Source organism: Anser anser (assembly GCF_964211835.1).
Source record: "Anser anser genome assembly, chromosome: 1".
Classification (NCBI taxonomy): Eukaryota; Metazoa; Chordata; class Aves; order Anseriformes; family Anatidae; genus Anser; species Anser anser.
In genome coordinates, this window is record NC_139720.1 from 192,192,267 (window position 1) to 192,212,056 (window position 19,790).

At 38.5% G+C, this 19,790-nt stretch overlaps 1 protein-coding gene across 2 annotated transcripts in view; it reads left to right on the forward strand.

Annotated features, from left to right (window-relative positions):
* The window catches only part of SACS (sacsin molecular chaperone), a 59,285-nt gene that overhangs the window by 21,459 nt on the left and 18,036 nt on the right, over positions 1-19,790 (forward strand). Inside the window, exons 1-7 of one of the 2 annotated variants that reach the window (XM_083804151.1) lie at positions 5,504-7,441; positions 7,630-7,780; positions 9,844-9,931; positions 12,817-12,902; positions 14,849-14,960; positions 16,121-16,267; positions 17,443-18,925. In XM_083804151.1, the coding sequence (XP_083660277.1) occupies positions 7,440-7,441; positions 7,630-7,780; positions 9,844-9,931; positions 12,817-12,902; positions 14,849-14,960; positions 16,121-16,267; positions 17,443-18,925 (2,069 nt within the window). In that variant the 5' untranslated portion in view covers positions 5,504-7,439. Of the gene's footprint in view, positions 1-5,503; positions 7,442-7,629; positions 7,781-9,843; positions 9,932-12,816; positions 12,903-14,848; positions 14,961-16,120; positions 16,268-17,442; positions 18,926-19,790 lie in introns of those variants that run through there. The other variant, XM_083804150.1, reaches the window with a different exon arrangement.

The window sequence follows — 19,790 nt, forward strand, 5'->3', positions numbered from 1 at the left end:
GAGCTAGCATCACCTGAAAGACTATTACAGGGTACCACCCACTACCTATTTGATGTACAGATACTTGCAGAGGTGCTTGAAGTTGTGGCTAGTCATAATTTAAGAAAACTGCATGTCTTGCATTTCTTTATGTTTGATATTTTAATATTTTCTCCAAATACATAGGGTGTTCTGTTCAGTGATGCCTAGAAAATATTCTGAAACTTTGGAACATGAATAAATAATTTAGAACCAATCCTCTTGCACAGGGATGAAAAAATACATCTTAAAATGTATAATCCATGTGTAATCTGGGGCTGATGATCTCATTTTACAGTTATTGAGTGGATTTTCCTCACTTAAGTAGAAAGATAATAGCTTCATTAAGTATTCTGGAAAGAAATAAGAAAACTGTCTTAAGGCAGTATGGAAGAAATGCCCTTGATAAGATGATTACTGCATGTCCTAAGTGGAGGCCAAAAACCCAGGGCTGGATTTGTCATGGTGTTTAGGAACCTACAGTAGACACTGAAATCAATCTGCAAATTTAGCCTCTGCTTTTTTGGTGCTGCAAGGTTAAAGTAGGTGTTCTAAATCTGGCCTTTTTATTGTCACCGAAGGCTGTAAGAAAACAAGTATTATTAAAAAAAGTGTGTGCCAACAGCAGCCTTGCAACACTGCAGTCCCTCCTAAGGCAATTCTCTGTAGAGCAATTGAGGAGTTTATTTTTATCACTATTTTGGCTTAATGTTTTGCGTATTTTGAAACTCTAAGCATTTTGTACTGGTATTTGGTTACTTGTACCATCTGGAACAGAAAACCCCAAAATTCTTAGCAATTCACATTTGTGGAGTAATGGTTACTGTACTATAGTTAAGAGTAAGGTTAGGTCTGCCCTTGAAGAACTTGAAGTATTCTTCTCCCAGAGGTAGATCTAAGAGGAAGTTTTACTTAAGAATTTGAGAAGATTATGACATTTTGTCATTTGTTTATGCTTCTTGTTCTGCTGTTTATTAGAAAAAAGTATGCAAGTTTTATGGTCTTTTAAGCATTTTCCATTGGCATTTGCTTAGGGCCATCAAGGAACTGGCTTCAGTGTTAAACTAAATAATTGAGAACACAAAATCATTAGATGGAAATAAATGGCTGCCCTTGGCCTTTTTGTCCATAAATCCTTTATTATTAGCAGTATTTCAAAAGCATCTCATTATTTTAGAAATACATCAGCTTGCAAAAAAGAATACTTTCCTCTTGTTCTTGAATTTTTTACTAAGCCACGATCATGATGCTATTTGGCTCAGAAGCTGGCTGTAGTGATTTCACATGAGGACTGCAGAGTAGAACTGATTTAAACTCACTGCACTGAAACATTGTAAAACAACTTCAGAAAAATCCTTTAATTTTGTAACAGATTTTAGGGCAAAACTGGGTATTTTGTTTGGATCAAGTGCTTCACAGGCCAAACTTTTTTTTTGTCATTTGTACTAGATGGCATTATAGCCTGTTCAGTGTTTTGTTTCTTTTTTTATTAAATAAAAAAAAAAGGTTTTCTGTTAATGAAGCTATTCAAATAAAGGAGAAACTTTCCACTTTCCAGAAAGGGGTGGTTTCCCAATGAGTAGCACATGTGTCATCAGCAAATGGTAGGTTTATATTTGAACTTCTTGAAAGAGCATTTGTAAGCGAGGATATACCAAGCTCCTGGCAGTGACTGCAGAACATTGCAATCTATAGTCTCTGGCTAATGTGAAATACGGACAATGTAATGTTCAAAACATCTGTTAGAAACACTTAAGGAATTGATTTAAGAATGGAGGTAAGTGCTTACTGTGCCATAGGCAGCCTTGATTTTATGTTTAGTGTGTGCTGTCTGAAATAAATGTAGCTGTTGAGTCACCGCTACTTGCTTGCCAGCACTGCAGAATATTTGCTGCACTGGATGGTGCTTTACTGCAGTGGGTTTCCTCTTGCATTACTAACCTAACATTACTAACCTAATCATACACTCTTCCTTTTGCGGACTCCATTCCATCTCTTTGTGCGCAGTGATAATGAAGGAATGGGCTCAAATCCATCTCTTTCTGCTACTGCACAGTTATTTTAAATTATTGGAAATACGGGGTCATATTTCGGACACAGAATTTTCTGCTTTCAAGGAAAAATCACTATGAAATTGTCTTTCATTTCATGGAAAATACTTTAATATTGCAGAGACTTTCCACTTTTTTGTTGCATGTCCCTTCATGTAGGGGTTATATGACCTCGTTCTCAACCAAACAGACGTTGTGTATAGACGCAGGAGAATTTTCCATATATATTATTAAATCCAAATGCTGTTCAGCTTGGAAATGTGGTTATAAGAATGGTATCACAGGAATTTCTACATTTATTATTTGAAAGTTCCCAAATCTGTCTCAATCATTTTAAATGTAAAAGGTATGTTTTGTAACTACCACAGCTACAAAATTCCACCTGGTCGGGTCAAGTGTGTTTTTTTTTTTTTTTAACATCATCATGTACAATCAGTAACACAAATATGTATGTTTAGGTTTTATGGATATAGGTTTACACAGCTTCCTAGTTCTGTTTTACAAAGGGACAAGCAAGATCAAAAACTAAAACCAAGATTTTTTTTTTGTGTGTGTATGCCCAAACTTTGCAAACCAGAAACTGCACTTCTTTTTGGTCAGACAGTGTAATTTCTGAGTAACTCTTTGGAGTTACTTTTCTAGGAGATTTTTATTTAGCTATCAGGAAAAAAAAAAAAAAGGAAAAAAAAGAAAATAAGGTTGATAAAGGTCACTGTCAAAAGATAAAGAGATTGATAATGGATAACAGGATGTCCGTAAATCACTTCATAATAAAAAAGGAAAAATTATACCAATAAAAGGAAACATATTATATTCCTTGCCAGATGAATGGCCAGGATATTGCTGATAGAAATCAGCATTGTAATTGATACTACAGTAGTGGCTTTAAGTTCCCATTAAGTTTCTGCAAATCGGTTTCTACTGCAATCCTCTTTTTTTTTTTTTTTTTAAAAACAGAGTTTGAGAAGAGGTTTTTTTCCCCATTCTTTGGATCTGGTGTCAGTTTGTTTTTATCTTTCATACTGAAATCAGTGCCTTCTCTTGCTAGGGGTCTGTGTCATAAAATTGTTAACCTGAAATTTTGACACCACTGAAATCAGTGGGAGGCTTGTTCATCAACAGCAATATTTATCCAATAAACAAAAAGAGGTGGAGCCCTAAAGAAGGGGCCAGACCTCTAAGGGTAAGGGACGTAGCACAGCTTATGTCTAAAAAACTCAACAGCCACCTAAAACCAAATGTTCTTGTCTGTTCTGCCTGTGGGGAGTTGTCCCTGGTTTATGAACCATGCCTGGTCATTATCCTGAAGACTGGTGGTGGTTACAGGTCAAAACTGCACCAAGAAGCACAACAGCAATTAAACAGCGCAGATAATCACATGGCTGTGATGGAACACATGCTCTAGTCATACTTACTCTATTAATGCAGATACACAAAGAGGATGACCATCTTGCTTCTATCTGGATGGACAGAAATAAAGAACCCAGGGCAGAAATTGATCAAAAGGGAAAAACATAGTAGAAAACACATAATAAAGGAGAGACAAATGAAAGTTGTCCCACAGTAAATAGAAATGGGGAAAAATATCCTGCCAGTATGAAAAAGTGGTCTTCATTGTAAAAAGAACAGATTTTTGAGGGGAACAGATATAGCTAAGTTCCAGGAGCTCAGGGCTCCCGCCTCTTATACAATATACAAATATTGCTGATGAATTAAAATAAGATGTTACAGCACTGGCAAAGCTGTCTACCTAGATGCTGTGTTGGGTGCTGATCTACTTGACCTTTATTTTTTAAGCTTCCTTCTGTTTTAGTGGGCTGATCGCAGAAACTCTGTTATCTGCTGCTGCCATGCAGTAGTTTTAACTCCCTGACACTGACTGAAGTCCTAAATGTTTTCGTTTATAGTCAGGAACTGGAATTTAAGACCAGTTGGAATGAAATGGAATTGTTGGTTGGGGGTTTTCAGCTTCCTCTGGAGGTCTCCAGTCCAGCTTCCTGTTCAAAGGAGGATCAGGTCAGCCATGGCCAAGCCTTGAAAATATGCCAATATGTAGACTGTCTTTCCAGACAACTCATTCCAGTACTGAATTGCTCCTAGTGAAGTCTTTTTCCTACTGTCCGTTGTGAACCTCCCAAGGTGCAATCAGTTGCCGTTGCTCCTTGTTACAGTCTTACACTACTAAGAGTTCAGGTCCATCAGCTTTGTAACTGCTCTTCGGGTAGTTGCAGGATGCTGCAAGATTGCACCTGAATTTCCTCTTCATCAGGTTAAACAAGCCCAGCTCCCTCAGCTTCTCTCTGTAGGTGATGTGCTTTGTGTCCCTGTTCATGTTAGTAGTCCTCTGCTGGGTTCTGGAGATGAAGAGGCCCCACGCACCACATTCTGGTCACAATATCCAGCCTCATCATCACTGAGCAGAGTCTGTTGGCCATCCTCTTTGTAGAGAGCACACACTGTTGCCTCATTCAGCCTGGCATTCCCCATGTCCTTTGAAGTAGGTTTGCTATTCAGCCCATTGCTTCCCAAGCTGTGCTGACACAGCCTATGGTCCCTTCTGCAGAACACTGCACACATTGACTTTGGAGGTTTCTGTTGGCCTCCTCCACAAGTTTCTCAAAGCTCCTCTAGGTCATTGGGATCACAGATAGACTAAAACTCTGGAACTTGAAGACTGATTTGTACAGGGAGACTGCCAGTTTAATTGACTGATGAGAAGCACAAGGATCATTGAGCTGCAATATCCTTTACTGCATAAAAAAACAATTCCAACTAGTTATTGGTAACCTTATTGCTAATGTTATAGTTATGTGCAAACAATATCTAACCTATTACAATATCCAGAATAACAGATATAACAATATCCCCACTTATAACAGAATCCACATTCACACAGATACAGATCAAGTTAACTCACTCAAGCACTAGCTGACCCATTACTGCAGTACTGCTACCTTACTAGCCACCAGGAGCTCAACAAGGCAATACCAAGGAAGCCTTGCTTCCCCGTGCCACCCAGTTGGTGACTGGAGGAGGGTAACCACCCTGAAGATAGTGGGCAGCTGTCACTGCTCTATGGGTGCTGCCACCAACCTAGACCAGCATTCACGTTAGGCTTCTCTGTTTCAGGAATGCATCAAAGACAGCCTCATGCTCTTCTCTCTAACCAGCAATTAAAGTCCCCAAATGGGATCTCTTCTGAGGTTTCAGAACAATTTTCCTAAGCTTGATTTGCCACAGTTTATGTTTATAATGGCGCTGTCTGGGATAGGTATCACATGGGCCACCTAATTAGATATTTCTTCATTCATCTTGCCATGATATTATCTAGTCGTCATAAATCTCTTGCAAACCATACCTTTCTACTGTTAGTTTTGACTAGGTACCAATTAATTTTTTTTATTTTGTTATATCAGTCAACTTACAGCACAACAGTCACTTAATTTCTGTACCAGTCATATTAAATGTTGTCTGTGATAGACCCCAGGTGTCAAGAGAAGGCTCTGAACGCTCCTACCCAAGTGCTTTCTGCAAATTTGCTTAGTGCCATCATTGTCATCATCTAGGTCACGTCTAAACAATATCAGGCCTACCCAACGTGATTGCCTAGAGTACTTTGCTTGCCATCTCAGTGTTGAATTACTTACTGCAAATTCTTAATCTCAGTGGTCCAATAAAATTTTAACCCACTTCACTTCCAGCCCATACTTCCTCAGCTTCTATATATGTATGCTGTAGGGGACCGTGTCAAAAGTCATACTAAAGTCACGGTGTATTTCATCCACTACTTTTCCTTTTTCTACATAGTCAACCATCTCATCCTACAGGGCAATTAAAAGTAGATTAGATCCTTGTTAATTAGCGTTTACTTTTCATGATTACTTTTTTGTTGTCCTTCAAGTATTTGGAAGTGGATTCCAAATGCATGTTCTCCATGATATCTCTTGGGACTGAGGTGAGATTTACTGGCCTTTGATTTCTTTTAGCCTCCTTTTAGTCTTTCATAAAGATGTGCCTTATGTATTTATTTATTTTTTCCCCATCCATAAAGCTCTTCTTATCAATGTGCTTTTTCACAGACAGCAGATTTCTGAGGTGGCCTTGCAGTCATGTTGGTCTGCATTTTGAACACTCTGGTGAATCCTATCTGGGTTTATGGGTCTGAATAGACAGAACTTCCTATCTGTGATTCTTAATTGCTACTTAGTTTTCATCCTTGGCTGCTCCTCTCTTATCAAAATGTGTCAGAGATTGGAAGCAGGCTTTGCCTTTGAAGACTAATGCATTGAGTGCTTCAGCAGTTTCCATATCGATGGTCATTAGGTTTCTTTCTCCACTCATTAACATCCATCTCACAATTTTACAGAATTTCCTTTTGCTGCTAGCGTATTGGTAATCACTGAGCTCCTGTACAGGTTCAGTGAAAAGTTGCAACACAACCACTGCATCCTTTGCCTCTGGCTGCGCCTTGAGAGACTGGAGTTTTTCCTGCCTGTTGTCAGGAATACTTTCCGTAAGTCTTGAACAGCGTGGGGACTTATCATAGGCCCTATGAGATAAGGTGGAAGATCAATACCAGTCAATATTCATGGCCAATCAAGTGCCTGTCAGAAAAGCAGAAAAATGAGGTTTCCTTCTGTGCTCTGTATTCTTCAGAAACATGAGGTTTATTAGCACTGATGTCATGTGCTCTGTGTTGTGGTGCCTGAATACTGGGCATTATGTGAGATACGATGAGGAAAAGGAGGGGTGGGGAGATGCTGCTTCTTAAGGATGGAAGTAGTGGAAGGACAAAGCACAGCCCCTGCTCTCCTCTCCTAAGGGTGTTGAACTGTTACTGAGAAACTACTCCCCAGGTGGCAAAGTCGTGTTTGCAGTGTAGGGACCAGGCAGCGCTGAAGGCGGTAGGTGTCACAGCCTTGGTCCTGCCCCATCAGCGCTTTTTCCCTGCTGAATGAAGGAGGGAGCTGTGTGTGGCCATGCTTCTGGACCTAAGCGTTACTCACGGCTTTGGGGACCTGATGCCACACACACACACTCCCGCCAACTGAGAGCTGCCTCACCCAGGGCCAACGAGCCCCCAAAACCAGCCACAGGGGAGCCCTATCCCCGCGGGGATCCTCCCCCCATCCCCGGGGCACCCTACTAACGGCCGGGCCCTTACTACCGCTAGTAAGGCCGCCTCCCCTCGCAGCCACGGCTGCTTTCACGGCGGCTTCTCCGCCGGCTCCCCCCTTCCTCCTCCTCTTTCCTCTTCCTCCGCGGCGCAGAGCTGAGGGCGAGCCCCTCCCGTTCTCGATCCCACCCCTTCCCCGCGAGGGGAGCGGTGGCTGTGGCGGTTCCAACGGCCCTTTGTGCGCCGCGGCGGGCATGTGAGTGGCAGCGGGACGGGGCAGGGGGGCCGCGGGCGTGAGGCGCTGCCCCAGCCGCTCCCCTCGGCGGCTCCTTCCCCTCAGCCCGGCGGGGAGCCCGCGGAGGCTCCGGGGGCCTCCGTGAGGGAAGGAAGGGAGGGCGGGCTGCGGGCGGCTCTGCTCAGCCGGTGTCTCTCGTGTCGTCGCAGGCTGTCCCGGGTCACCGTCCTCCATGGCTGCCTGGGCTGCAGGACGTTCGAGCTGCCGCCGTCCGCCGCCGTGGGGGACGTGAAGGCGCGGATCGACGCGGAGGCCGGCTTCCCCGCCGCCCGGCAGCGCCTGTGGCACCGCGGCAGAGAGGTGAGAGAGACGTGGGGGGGGCTGCTGCGGGCTGGGGGCGGCCGGCTGCTGCTCCCTGCCTCTGGTCGGGTCCCCCGGGCACTGCCGAGGCTGTCAGCTGAAATCCCAGGAGAGAAGGGAAGGGATGAATGACCTTGTCCTGCGGAGAGCATCAGCCTGAGGGCAGCCCTGCTCGGGGTTGCGTTGGGAGCAGGGTCCTGGAGGTGGGTAGGAAGGGGAGAGGAGGCTGGGGGTTTCCAAAGGCACCAAGAACCGGGTGTTAGTGGTTGTACTGCTCCACAGACTTCAGGAAGGGAGTTTCCGGAGCGCTCAGGTTTGAAACCCATCTAGTGCATCTTTTATTTTTTTGCCCTTTTTTGTGTGTGCCCTTGATTCTGTTCTCTTCAGGCCTTCCTGTTTCAGGAGGAAGGAGATCTATATATCTCTCTCTAAAATTCATCTGGAAGCCAAGATACGAGTTGCACTCCGTCTGGCACAGAAATCTATGTTTTGGCAAGGAGCAGACTGTAACAGCTATTCTGAGACATATAGTTTTAAATATTAACCTCAAAGATATATAGGGACGTTCATTCTGTACTGCAGTAATCTTGAAAATCCTTTGTGAACTTTTGAACTCTTATTTTATTCTTTATTTTATTGCCAAATCTTTTTTCCATTACAGCTGTTACCTACAATTACCAGCTGTTGAGTGAAATCTGGTATCTCTGGTTCTCCTAGCTCCTTACAGTGCTAAGCTATTAATTTGAGTCTGTTAATTCTCCCAATTTCTGTTGGTGTTTTGCGTACAAAATGCCTACCTGAGAAAATTTGTTTTTTCTACCCCTTTTATACTTGATGGTGTGCTACAGCATTTGTGGCTTCTTTTTAATTTTAGTGAATCCCGAGTGGGTGGTGTACCCACTTTAAGTTATTTTACATCTTGAGACACATTCAGCTCAAGTACAACATTTATCTAGGAACTTACAATAAGTGTACTGTTCTCGTAAATACTCCTTAAAACTGATGTAAATGAAAAGAAGCATCTGTTTCTTATTAATGTTTAAAAAATATGATTACATGTTGTGGACTGGGACTGTCTTTTGCTTATTAAATGTAGTTTGGATGTAAGCACGTCTGTGTAAGCACCAACTTTGTAGTGATTTGTTTTTACCCACTGGAGAAAGTAGATCTAAACTTTACTATACACTGAGACTAATATAACGATTTTTCATAATAAAACTTTTAAGTAGCTTACTGTAAACTGAGACTAATTTGAATTGCTTAGGCTTCAAATTAGCACAACGCAATTTCTAATTCTACTCTCGTTATATTTGTGCTTCGTGTGATACATGATTGAGACACACATAATAAACTGAAATTGTAACAAAACCATGATGTGTTATGATCACTAAATAATTTTCCCAATGGCTGCTAAGGAATTTGTTGCTTAGTTTTCCCTTATTTCTCTGTGGTCCCAGTTACTCCATAGGCTTGCATGTGGAGGTAATAGGGAGATGAGGCTGTCAAGTTTTTTGGAGGTCTTTCTGTGACATAGTTTTGTCTCTACACTTTCTGTCTGACTAGTTGCTCTTAGCTGATACTGCTTAGTTTGAAACTACTGTAAAATTGTACACGTATATGTACTTCTTGGAGTACATAGATCACATATTTCTAGTGTGTTTATTTTCATTATGGGTTTGCACCTTAGAAAAATAACTGTTACAGTTGCATGCTTTCAGAAGTTCCCAGAACATGGAACTTTTCAAGTGTAAAAATATGGTTTGGTTTGCTCTTAGCATGCTTCCACAGGCATTTTTCCACCTAATTTGTTTGCAGCCATTTGTTGGTCCTGTTACCGTCAGACTGATGCACCATGTGAGTATTATGTAGACCATTTGGCAAAGGAGGCCATCCTAGTCTGCAAGGACTTAAAGTGCAGTTTAAACTGAATACTGGACATTGCAGAGTGTTTGTATACTTTTAGCTAAAACTAGGCTTCATGGTATAAATATTTATGGAATAAAACTACAGTAAATTACTTACGCTGTGGAATGTTTTGACCAAAACTTGTCTTTTTATTTCAGTTATCTGATGGTATTAAGATTGCGGATCTTCAAAAGTCTCAAAATCAAGTTTTTCTGCAGCTTCAGTCAGAAGGTTTGAAAGGAGGAGGTATGAAAAATAGTTTTCTGTGTTTATGAACTGAAAGGTCAAAACATTTTCTGACACAGTCTGGAGTTAATAGAAATTCCTTTTTGACCTCAAATAGGAAGCAATTATTTTGCTTCCATGTTGCAGGTATTCCTTCATTTTATTCTTTTCATTCTTTTCCATGAAAAAAAGTGCTTTGGTGTTTCAATTTTTATTTGTAATTTGATACGTAGAAAATATAATGTTGCTGTACTTTGGAACTGATAAAAAATCATCTTGCAACAAAGTTAATAGCTGTCTTGTTTCACATAAGCTGAATACGGGTAGACAAGATAGCCACTGAAAGGATATTTTTTCAGTAACTATTATATAGAAAATTATACCATCAGTAAAAAGCTTCTGTTACATGGTTGTAAGTGTTAATATTCTTTTAACAATAACTTTATTATAAGGGAATGAAATAAATGCTAATAGGATGGTAGGATGAAGAAGGAAGCCTTTCTTCTCATGCAGGTATTTATTTGTTATCACAAAAAACGCTGCATTTCTCAGTCTATGTAAGCCATGAGTTTACTGGCCGATGGATCTCTAGTCATAGAGAAAAGCAAGGTGTTTGTGTTATTAGCTTCAAGCTCATGTTTTCTTTCTCCAGAACCTGCAATGGTTAGAAATCACCTATGAAAATGGACCCCATGGTTCTATGGCATGAAACATTTTTTCTTTCTGAAACATTTTTTCTTTCTGTTATCCCTGACTGTTCTGATAGTGATTTTGGTATCTGTAGACTGTGGTAGACTCTTTACAGTTTTTTCCTCTTTTTCCTCTGTTTATTTTTTGTCATGCAAGTACATGAAGAATGTAGAGTAAGTAGCCATATGAAATCCTTCACAGGAAAGAAAAAGCTGTTGTTTTTTGCACCTGGGAACTGTTTTTTTTTGGCCTTGAGATTTTCATAGAGATACCTCTCTAAGGATTCCATGTTTAGATAAAGCACTTAATGTTTTCTGGCTCACAGTTCTGATGTAAATCAGTCTGAAGGATCTGAAGGTTTTAATACCAGCCTTTTATGTGCATAGTGGAGTCTTGGTTCAAAGATTTATTTATTTTTCCTTACAGCAGGTGAATCAAGGAAGGCCCTGAATTGTAATTTCAGCAAGGGCATGGTCAGTAGGGCCAGGCATGCTAGTTGCTGAAGCGCTCTGAAGATCACTTAAGTCACATCTGTGTTCAGTCATTGCGAGTGTCTGTCAAGTAACATGTAATACTTCTATATGGTCACAGAATAATTCGTTTTGGAAGGGATACTGGGAGGTCTCTACTTCAACTTTCTGCTCAAAGCACAGTCAGCTTTGAGGTCAGACCAGGTTTTTCATGGCTTGATCTTGTAGAGTTTGGAAAGCCTCCAAGGATGGAGATGCATGGACTCTTTGGGGTCCTATTCCAATGCTTGACTGTCCTTGTGGAAAATGTTCCTTCTTCAGATTTCCGGAACCAATATGATTGGCTCTAATACTCAAGAAGAATCAGTTCAGCACTTGATAGCGTGCAGTAAATCAGGATCTCAAGATTTTTTGAGTAGATCAGGATCTCAGAATTTTTTCTGTCGTTTGTAGACCAGAATTTTAGATGTAAAAAGTTAGAATAATGTTCATCTTCAGTGCTATCATTTGAAGTTACTGGTGTGTTTTTGTTGTGCCCATAGTGTTAATGCAGTGTTAATACTTCCTCTCCTCCACCCAAGTTAGACCTAGAGAAGATGGGTTTCCTGATCTTAGAGAATTTCTATTAAGAGACACAAACTTTTCTCGTATTGATTAGTTCAGTTTGTTTTGAAGGTCTGCATATTGCAAGTTGACATTCATGTACTTCTTCATACAGTAAAAAAAAAAAAAGTTATAAAATACTTCACACATTTTCAACTGCATGTTGCAACTTTTTATTTGTTTTCATTGATTTATTAACCAAACTCAAATATAGAGTGATATGAAAGTTTCCTAAGACAAGGTGTTGGATGTGCCTTTTTCTTGGCAAATAGTTGACATTTTCTCAGCAAATAGATCTTTTATCTGTTGCTTTTTTTCCACATTGCTGAGGACTGTGGTCTGTTTTTTTTTTTTTTTTCTATAATATATGTAATATATGCACGTTTGCATCTGTAAATTTGATAAACATGTATAGGCCAAAGGGAGAAAGAAGTAATTGTTGTATTAGTAACTTTGAAGGGAAGTGATAGGTGATGACATCAGTAGAGCCTGTTTTTCTTGAGGGAATTACATCTACTATTTGAAGCGTGTATTTTAGAGGTTTGGATTTAGGGAACTACTCTTCAATTCCACCTCCTGTTTGAGACTGAAGACTTTTGATCCTTTCATTCTGTGATAGATTCTTTCTCTTAGAAAGCACGGGTAACACCCACGCTAGCATCACAATATGCAAGAACAAGAAGTGTACGCTAGAGCCAAAGTGTACTGTGAGCGTGAGTAGATGTCACTAGGGATCATCACTGACTGTAAAGAAGTTAGAGACACTGATGCCATAGAACACCGTCCTGCTACTTAACTACTAAAGGAGTGCTACTTCTTATTTTTTACTTTTTACTATATTTAAACATGCAGTAGTTGGAATTGGAGTATAACTGATCTAAAACCTTTGTCATCAGATTTGTTTCAACCAGATACGAAACAGCATGCTGACATTAACATCAGGACTGCTACTTTATTTTGAAGAAAAGGATTTATAATATGATATTCTTGCAGTTCATTTTGTAAATCGAAGATTTTATAGTATCAGGTCTTAGGATATTTTTTCAAAATTCACTCAAGTAATTGCCCGATAAGTATTTTTTTTTAAATCTGAAATTCAGTGCATCGTAGAATAAAACACAGATTTTTTGTTTCCATTTCTAGGTCGTTTTGGACAAACAACTCCACCACTTGTTGATTTTCTTAAGGATATTTTAAGAAGATACCCAGAAGGAGGACAGATTCTTAAGGTATATAAGAAATGGTATATTTAGCAGACATTTAGTATGCATGACATGCTGCCATTAGTTTAACACTTTCCAGCAAATCTTGCTGGAAGATTTGAAGTATTGAAATCATACTTTATCAGATATTCATTCTAGAGCAGTAGATAAATACTTCTATTTCTGTGTACAAAGCAAAGTGAGTTGTGTTTTGTTTAACGTAGTCTCTGATCTTGTTTGTCGCAGTAGGCACTGTAATTTATATTAAAAAATAGAGATTAAGATGCAGATGTTAATCTGTATCATGAAGTCTTTGATGTAGTTATATGTGAGCGAGCTCTCTAAAATGTCTATTTTGCTTGCTGCTTTATTTTACATTTCTGCTGTAAACTATGACAAAACCATGTAATAGTATATACAATTTTGGGGAGCTCATTTTGGTGTAAGACTGGGATAAGCCTGAGGCTTTAATATAAGATTTCGCCATGGAATTTCTTGGTAGCTAAATACATTTTTCGCAATGAACTATAACAGTATCATGAAGTTTTATTGTTAGATTAAGAGCACTTTGTATATATAAGCAGGTATATATTTGCCTGTACATATAAAACAGACAAGTAAAAATTGTGACACAGGATGAAAGTCCCTGCTGTCTTGGAAGGTTTCCTTTGCAACCACGGAACTAGAAGTTGTTTAGTTTTTTTTTGTTTGTTTGTTTGTTTTTGTTTGTTTGTTTTTTTGAATGCTTAAGTTCATCAATTGTTTTGGCAGATTGCATCCTGGATATTTTCTGAGAATTGTATTTTTTTGTAGGAGGGGTGCTATATTTTTACTATGCATTTCCCAGTATTAGTTGAATTTATGAGGTGTATTTGAATCATGAAGGGTTCATACTTAACAAGTGAAGCCCAGATTTTCATTCCAACATGAAGAACTAAGATAATATGCTTAGAAGTCAGAGAGGTAGATCTAAAATTATAAATGTTCATCTTTCCACACTTTACAGTTTACAGTTAATAGGATTTTTGCTGGTCTGTTTATTTGATATCATTGTTAATGTTCTTCAAGTACATTGCTTTTAAAGTCAAATGTAGCAGGTCCTTGATGTGACACAAATGAGTATGAGTCTCTGACTACATTGTGGTTTCCATAACTTTAATTTTTCTAGAAACTTTGGTTATCTTTCTGTATCTTCTTGCATAATTGTGGTAATTCTTCTAGAAGAATTTTTTTACAGTATCTCTACTTATAGAATTTTTAAAAAAACAAGTAATTATTGATGCTAAGATGGGTATTTTTCTTGCTATCTCATCTTGCTTCAAAATGATATAGAATTGCCAATATAAATAATTTATCTTGGTTGCTTGTGAGATGTACCTTACAGATTGACTATAGTGTCATAAAGTGAAAAATTGAGGGCTTATAGTTTTAAAACCATACATTAGATAACAGCGAACATCTTTTGCTGTCAATGGTATATTAGGATCCAACGTAAAGATCTTGCTAGCAAGTCTTTTATCTTTATGCATGACTGAATTAAATTGATGTTGTATGAATACACTGGATTTGGTGTGTTGTACCTACATAGCTTTTCAGTTCAGCTGAGATACCTCCTTATGCCAAATTACACAAACCTCCAAACATAGGTGTACATTTGTCTGTATGTGTGTGTGTATCTTTGGGGCCCTGATTTCTGAACTTTATAAATACTGCTTGTGTATGATATTTCAGCTCCAAATTCAAATTGTGTTTACAGTATTCGCATTTATAGTATGTTCCTTTTATGTCTGTTTTCGTCTAGGTAAGCTGGGTAAAAGACTTAGTTGAAATGAATGAAATGCATGAAAACAATTAAACTTGAGACAATTACTTTATAGTTATTTTCTACTGCATAAGTTGGAAAGCCGTGGCTACAGTAGGTATCTCATTACTGCATTAAATACTAATGTTTTATTTTTTGGTTTTGCTGTCAGGAATTGATACAGAATGCTGAAGATGCTGGTGCCACAGAGGTTAGGTTTTTATATGATGAAACTCAGTATGGAACAGAAACTCTGTGGTCAAAGGACATGGCACAATATCAGGGTAGATATACTTATTAATTATTTTGGCCATTTTTCAATGTGTCTGTGGTTCTGTGACTTTCTTTTTTTCTTTTGTTGAGTTGACTGTATAGGGATGACTGCATTGCAACTTCCACCTTGCTAGGTGGATATTTTGTCTATGTTCTAATGTTGATAATTCTTTTCCAAAGCCAATTTTTCGTCTTGAAGGCCTCTACTGTCTTTTTGCAGGCTGTCAGTAGCAGCTTTCTGAATGCTTCCAATTAATTTTGTTTGAGAAAGCCTTCATGTTCTTCTTTATTCTAAGTCACTTCTTCCAGGGAGACATGTCCATCTTTGGATTTATTTCCCTGAGTTCCCTTGATATTCCAAAATACAAGACAGGACTTTTTCGTAGAGCCAGTAAACAAGATTTAGTAAGCAAGACCTAAGATGAACAATTGTATTAGACAGTCATTTTTGGATTTTTACATATTAACTACATCTTTTCAGTCCTATCTCCAATCGTTAATGTAAAGATGGTACCTAAAAATGGTGTCTTCTACACATGTAGTTTCTGCCTGTCTACTGCAAATGTAGTTTCTTGTAACTGTAAGGTTTTTAAATAGTCTAAAATGTCTTGGTGTGGCAGAGGCCAGTTATGTGCTTATCAAACAAATTAGTTTGCATAATCATCCCACAAGACATTCAGCTTTGATTCGAAGATCTCAGTGATGGATGATCCACTGCTTGTTTCTGGCTTTTTCCAGTTGTTAATCTCATTATGTCTTCTGATTTGAATTGGTCTGTCGAACTTTCTAGAGATTTATTACTGTTATATCTTGCAGGGTATTTCCCTCCAGTGGAGGTATTACTGTGATTAGTACATTTTCTGAACATCTTTTCAATATACTGAACAGAATGAATTTAAGCCTTTTACCATAGGACATTTCTTTCAGAAGATCTTTTGTTTGCTTCTACTTTATGTTCAGTTTTTCAGAATCGTTCTCTTATAATGTGGACACCAAAAATAGATACCACATTAGAAAATAAATCTCTCAAGTACCATACACAGAGGTAACTCTTTGCATGTGCATACTTTAAAGAAATGCTTTCTCAGTTTTGTAAATTAATTCTCTAGAAGATTTCAACAGTAAATAATTTTCTTCTGTTATCTTTTTAATGCTTGCCTATTTATTTTAGGGCCAGCATTTTATGCATACAATGATGCAGTTTTCACCCCTGAGGACTGGCATGGTATACAGGAGATAGCAAGAAGCAGAAAGAAAGATGATCCCTTGAAGGTTGGAAGATTTGGAATTGGCTTTAATTCGGTTTATCATATAACAGGTACTCTCAGTAGATATCTTCATTTTAAAATATTGATGTTTTAAATTATTTGATTATTTTAGATATTCATCAAGCATGTAACATTGTCTCTATAGTATATTTTAAATTAGATCCCTAGCTAAGTTTCCCTATGGAGCATTCATAACTTTCTAAAACCCTACAAGGCATCCTTCTAATTTGAAGGTTTGGGGGAGATTTACTTCTTCTAATCATGTTATTATGTACGTAGTCACTTGTATTGAAATGAACGTTTCTCTACATTGTTCTTTCCGGTATGTGCTGCAGCTCACATTATAGAGGCCTGTAATAGAGGGTGTATAAGCAAGTAGAAGTGTCTAAATTAGACTAGACTGAAACTTTCATGCAGATTCTTTGTATAATAAGCAGTGATGTTTATTTCATGCTAAAAAGGATACTCCATAATAGAGATGCACATTTACGCTGGAAATGGATTTTTCCTCCCAAAAAAACAAAGCCACCCAAAACCCTAACAAGAAAAGCCAGTTTTACTAACCAGGCATGTTAAGTCTGGAAACATATTTTCTGGTGAAACGTTTTATTAATGTATAGCAAAAAAGAAGTAGATAGAGTAAGTAGTGCCTACAACCTTCATAGCAGTTACAGTAGTACAGGATAAGAGGTAAAATTTGCTGAAATAACACTTTTAACTTGAGACTTCCTGTGAAGGGAGTTTGTAAGGCATATGATGTTTCCTCACAATATTCATGCTCTACTAAGTAAAACAAAAGCTTAATACATTCAGTGGTGTTTGACAGTTTGGGGAATTTGTGCTTTTAAATGTACCAGCCTTCAAGATCTGCAAAGTTTGAATGTAGTAGAATGTATCTTTAGCATTTTTTTATTATTATTATTTTTTCCCCTTAAAGTATTGGAAAGGTGAAAGTATATGGTTGAAAAGAAGTATGCTTTTCTTGCTCTGTTTGCTAAAATTCAGGTAGTTGAATGACTATGTATATATTTGATTGCAGAATAGGGGATGTGCTTGTTTCTTCCTGTCAATAAGTACTGAAGTGTTTGTTATTAGAATTCTACTAGGTTCATTGCAGTTTTAGAACACCTGTTTTTCTTGCCCTTAATAAAATCTTTCTATAAGACTGTATTTGAAAATCTGTTCTTTTAGGGTTGTTAATATTTGTTGGTTTTTGTTTATGCAGATCTCCCTAGTATTTTCAGTGGGGAACAAATTGGAATGCTGGATCCCCATCAAACCCTCTTTGGACCGCATGAATCAGGCCAGTGCTGGAATCTAAAAGAAGATAGCAAGGAAATCAATGAACTTACAGACCAGTTTGCACCATTCATTGGTGTATTTGGCAGCACTAAGGAAACATTTAAGAATGGAAACTTTCCTGGTACATTTTTTCGCTTCCCACTTCGTCTGCAGCCTTCTCAACTGAGCAGCAATGTTTATGACAAACAGAAGGTTTTGGAGTTGTTTGAATCCTTCAGAGCAGATGCTGACACAGTGTTGCTCTTCTTAAAGAGTGTTCAGGATGTTTCATTGCATGTTAGGGAGGCTGATGGAACAGAAAAGCTGATTTTCAGAGTAACTGCTAGTGAGAACAAAGCCTTGAAACATGAAAGACCCAATTCTATCAAAATCTTAGGAACTGCAATAAATCAGTACTGTAAGGGAGTTCCAAGCAATAGCATAACATGTGTGACATACCATGTAAATATAGTGCTGGAAGATGAGAGTGTTAAGGACGCACAGAAAACGTCTTGGTTAGTATGTAATTGTGTAGGTGGTCGAGGAATGTGTACGGAACTGGATTGTTTAGCTGATGACTTGAAATTTGTTCCTACTATTGGAATAGCCATGTCTTTATCAAATAAAGAGGAGGAAAACGGAGCTGTGGCAGACTTTTCAGGAAGAGCATTTTGTTTTCTGCCTTTGCCTCCAGGTGAGGAAAGCAAAACTGGTCTCCCAGTTCATGTTAGTGGTTTCTTTGGTCTCACAGACAATAGAAGGAGTATCAAATGGCGAGAGCTGGATCAGTGGAGAGATCCAGCAGCTTTGTGGAATGATGTTCTTGTGGTGAATATAGTGCCAAAGGCGTATACCACCCTTATTTTGGAAGCTATCAAACGAATGGAGACTGAGAAGAATTCAGATTTTCCACTGTCGGCTGAAAGAATTTATAGTTTATGGCCTGATGAGAACAAAATCAGGGTGCCCTGGAAACCAATAGTAGTACCTCTCTTTAAAGAGCTGCTCCAGCATACAGTTATTTACTCAGTGAGTAATCAGTGGATAAAGGTGGAACAGGTGCACTTTTCTGAAATGGATGAGAGTTTGGAGTACACACAGTCTGTTCTCAACTACCTCCAGGATTCAGGGAAGCAGATTGCCAAGGTGCCAGCAAATATTGCTAGTGCCGTGCATCTTACTACTTCTTCTGTTAAAGCTGTGAAAAAAGTGACTCCTGCTGTTGTACGGCAAGTGCTAAGGAAATCTGGACACAGTGGACCTGCTGAAGAAAAGCTTCACCTCTTAGAATTTGTGCTTTCTGATGGAGTCTACAGTGAACTGATTGGATTGGAGCTTTTGCCACTGCAGAATGGAAGTTTTATTCCTTTTTCCTCATCTGTGTCAGAACAGGATGTCGTTTACATAACCTCAGAAGATTTTCCCAGGTATGCTTACCAGCAACAAGATGATAGGCAGCAGCCTATGATGTAATGAAATATTGCATAAACAGAACTCAGTTCTTTGTATGTGTATATGTTTATATACATATGTCTCATTTGAAAATTTTGACAGCTGCTTGCTATTATAACTTTCTAAAGAATCATGTGATCTAGGCTTTAGGGGAATGCCTCAGATTTGCTTTCTTAGAATTAGTTTAGAATTAGTCAAATTAGCTTTCTCGGAATCATAAACAATCTGAAACAGGAGGAGTTTAGGCACATGCATACTAGGAAGTACGTTAAATCAGTTAATATTAAAAGGCTTTCTTAAAGTTTGAGATGGCTTTAGGCTTTTTTTTTTAAACTTTATCTGTTCCTCCTTAAGAAGTTACCAATATGTGTGTACAACTGCTGCCTCCTCCTTTCCCTCAGTTTCAATGATTTTCAGACTCTCTGCAGTAGAGATGTGACATCTTGCATGTGTTTTGCTGCTTTTACTGGCCTTTAAGGAATGTAGTTGGGGTGTGCCCATGTAGATATTATTAAGGCAAAAAGTACTCCAAATAAAGGTGCTGCTCTAAGTTGTGATTTAAGTGTTACATGTAGACAACACATCTTGAAGAAAAGCAGTTTCAGACAGGTAGCTGGTTTTACTTTGTTGCTTGAGAAGAGTTTGCCTTTTTTTTCAAACCCGCTGCTGTTCTTTTTCTGTATTCTAAAACAATCTCTTAGATCTTTCTTGATCTGGACAATTCAGGTCATTAATCAGGGGATCGATGCAGATCTCAGAACCTGTGATTCTAGTGTATTCTAAAAAAACAAAACAAAACAAAACAAACAAAAACAACAAAAACCCTAAGTGTTCTAGCAT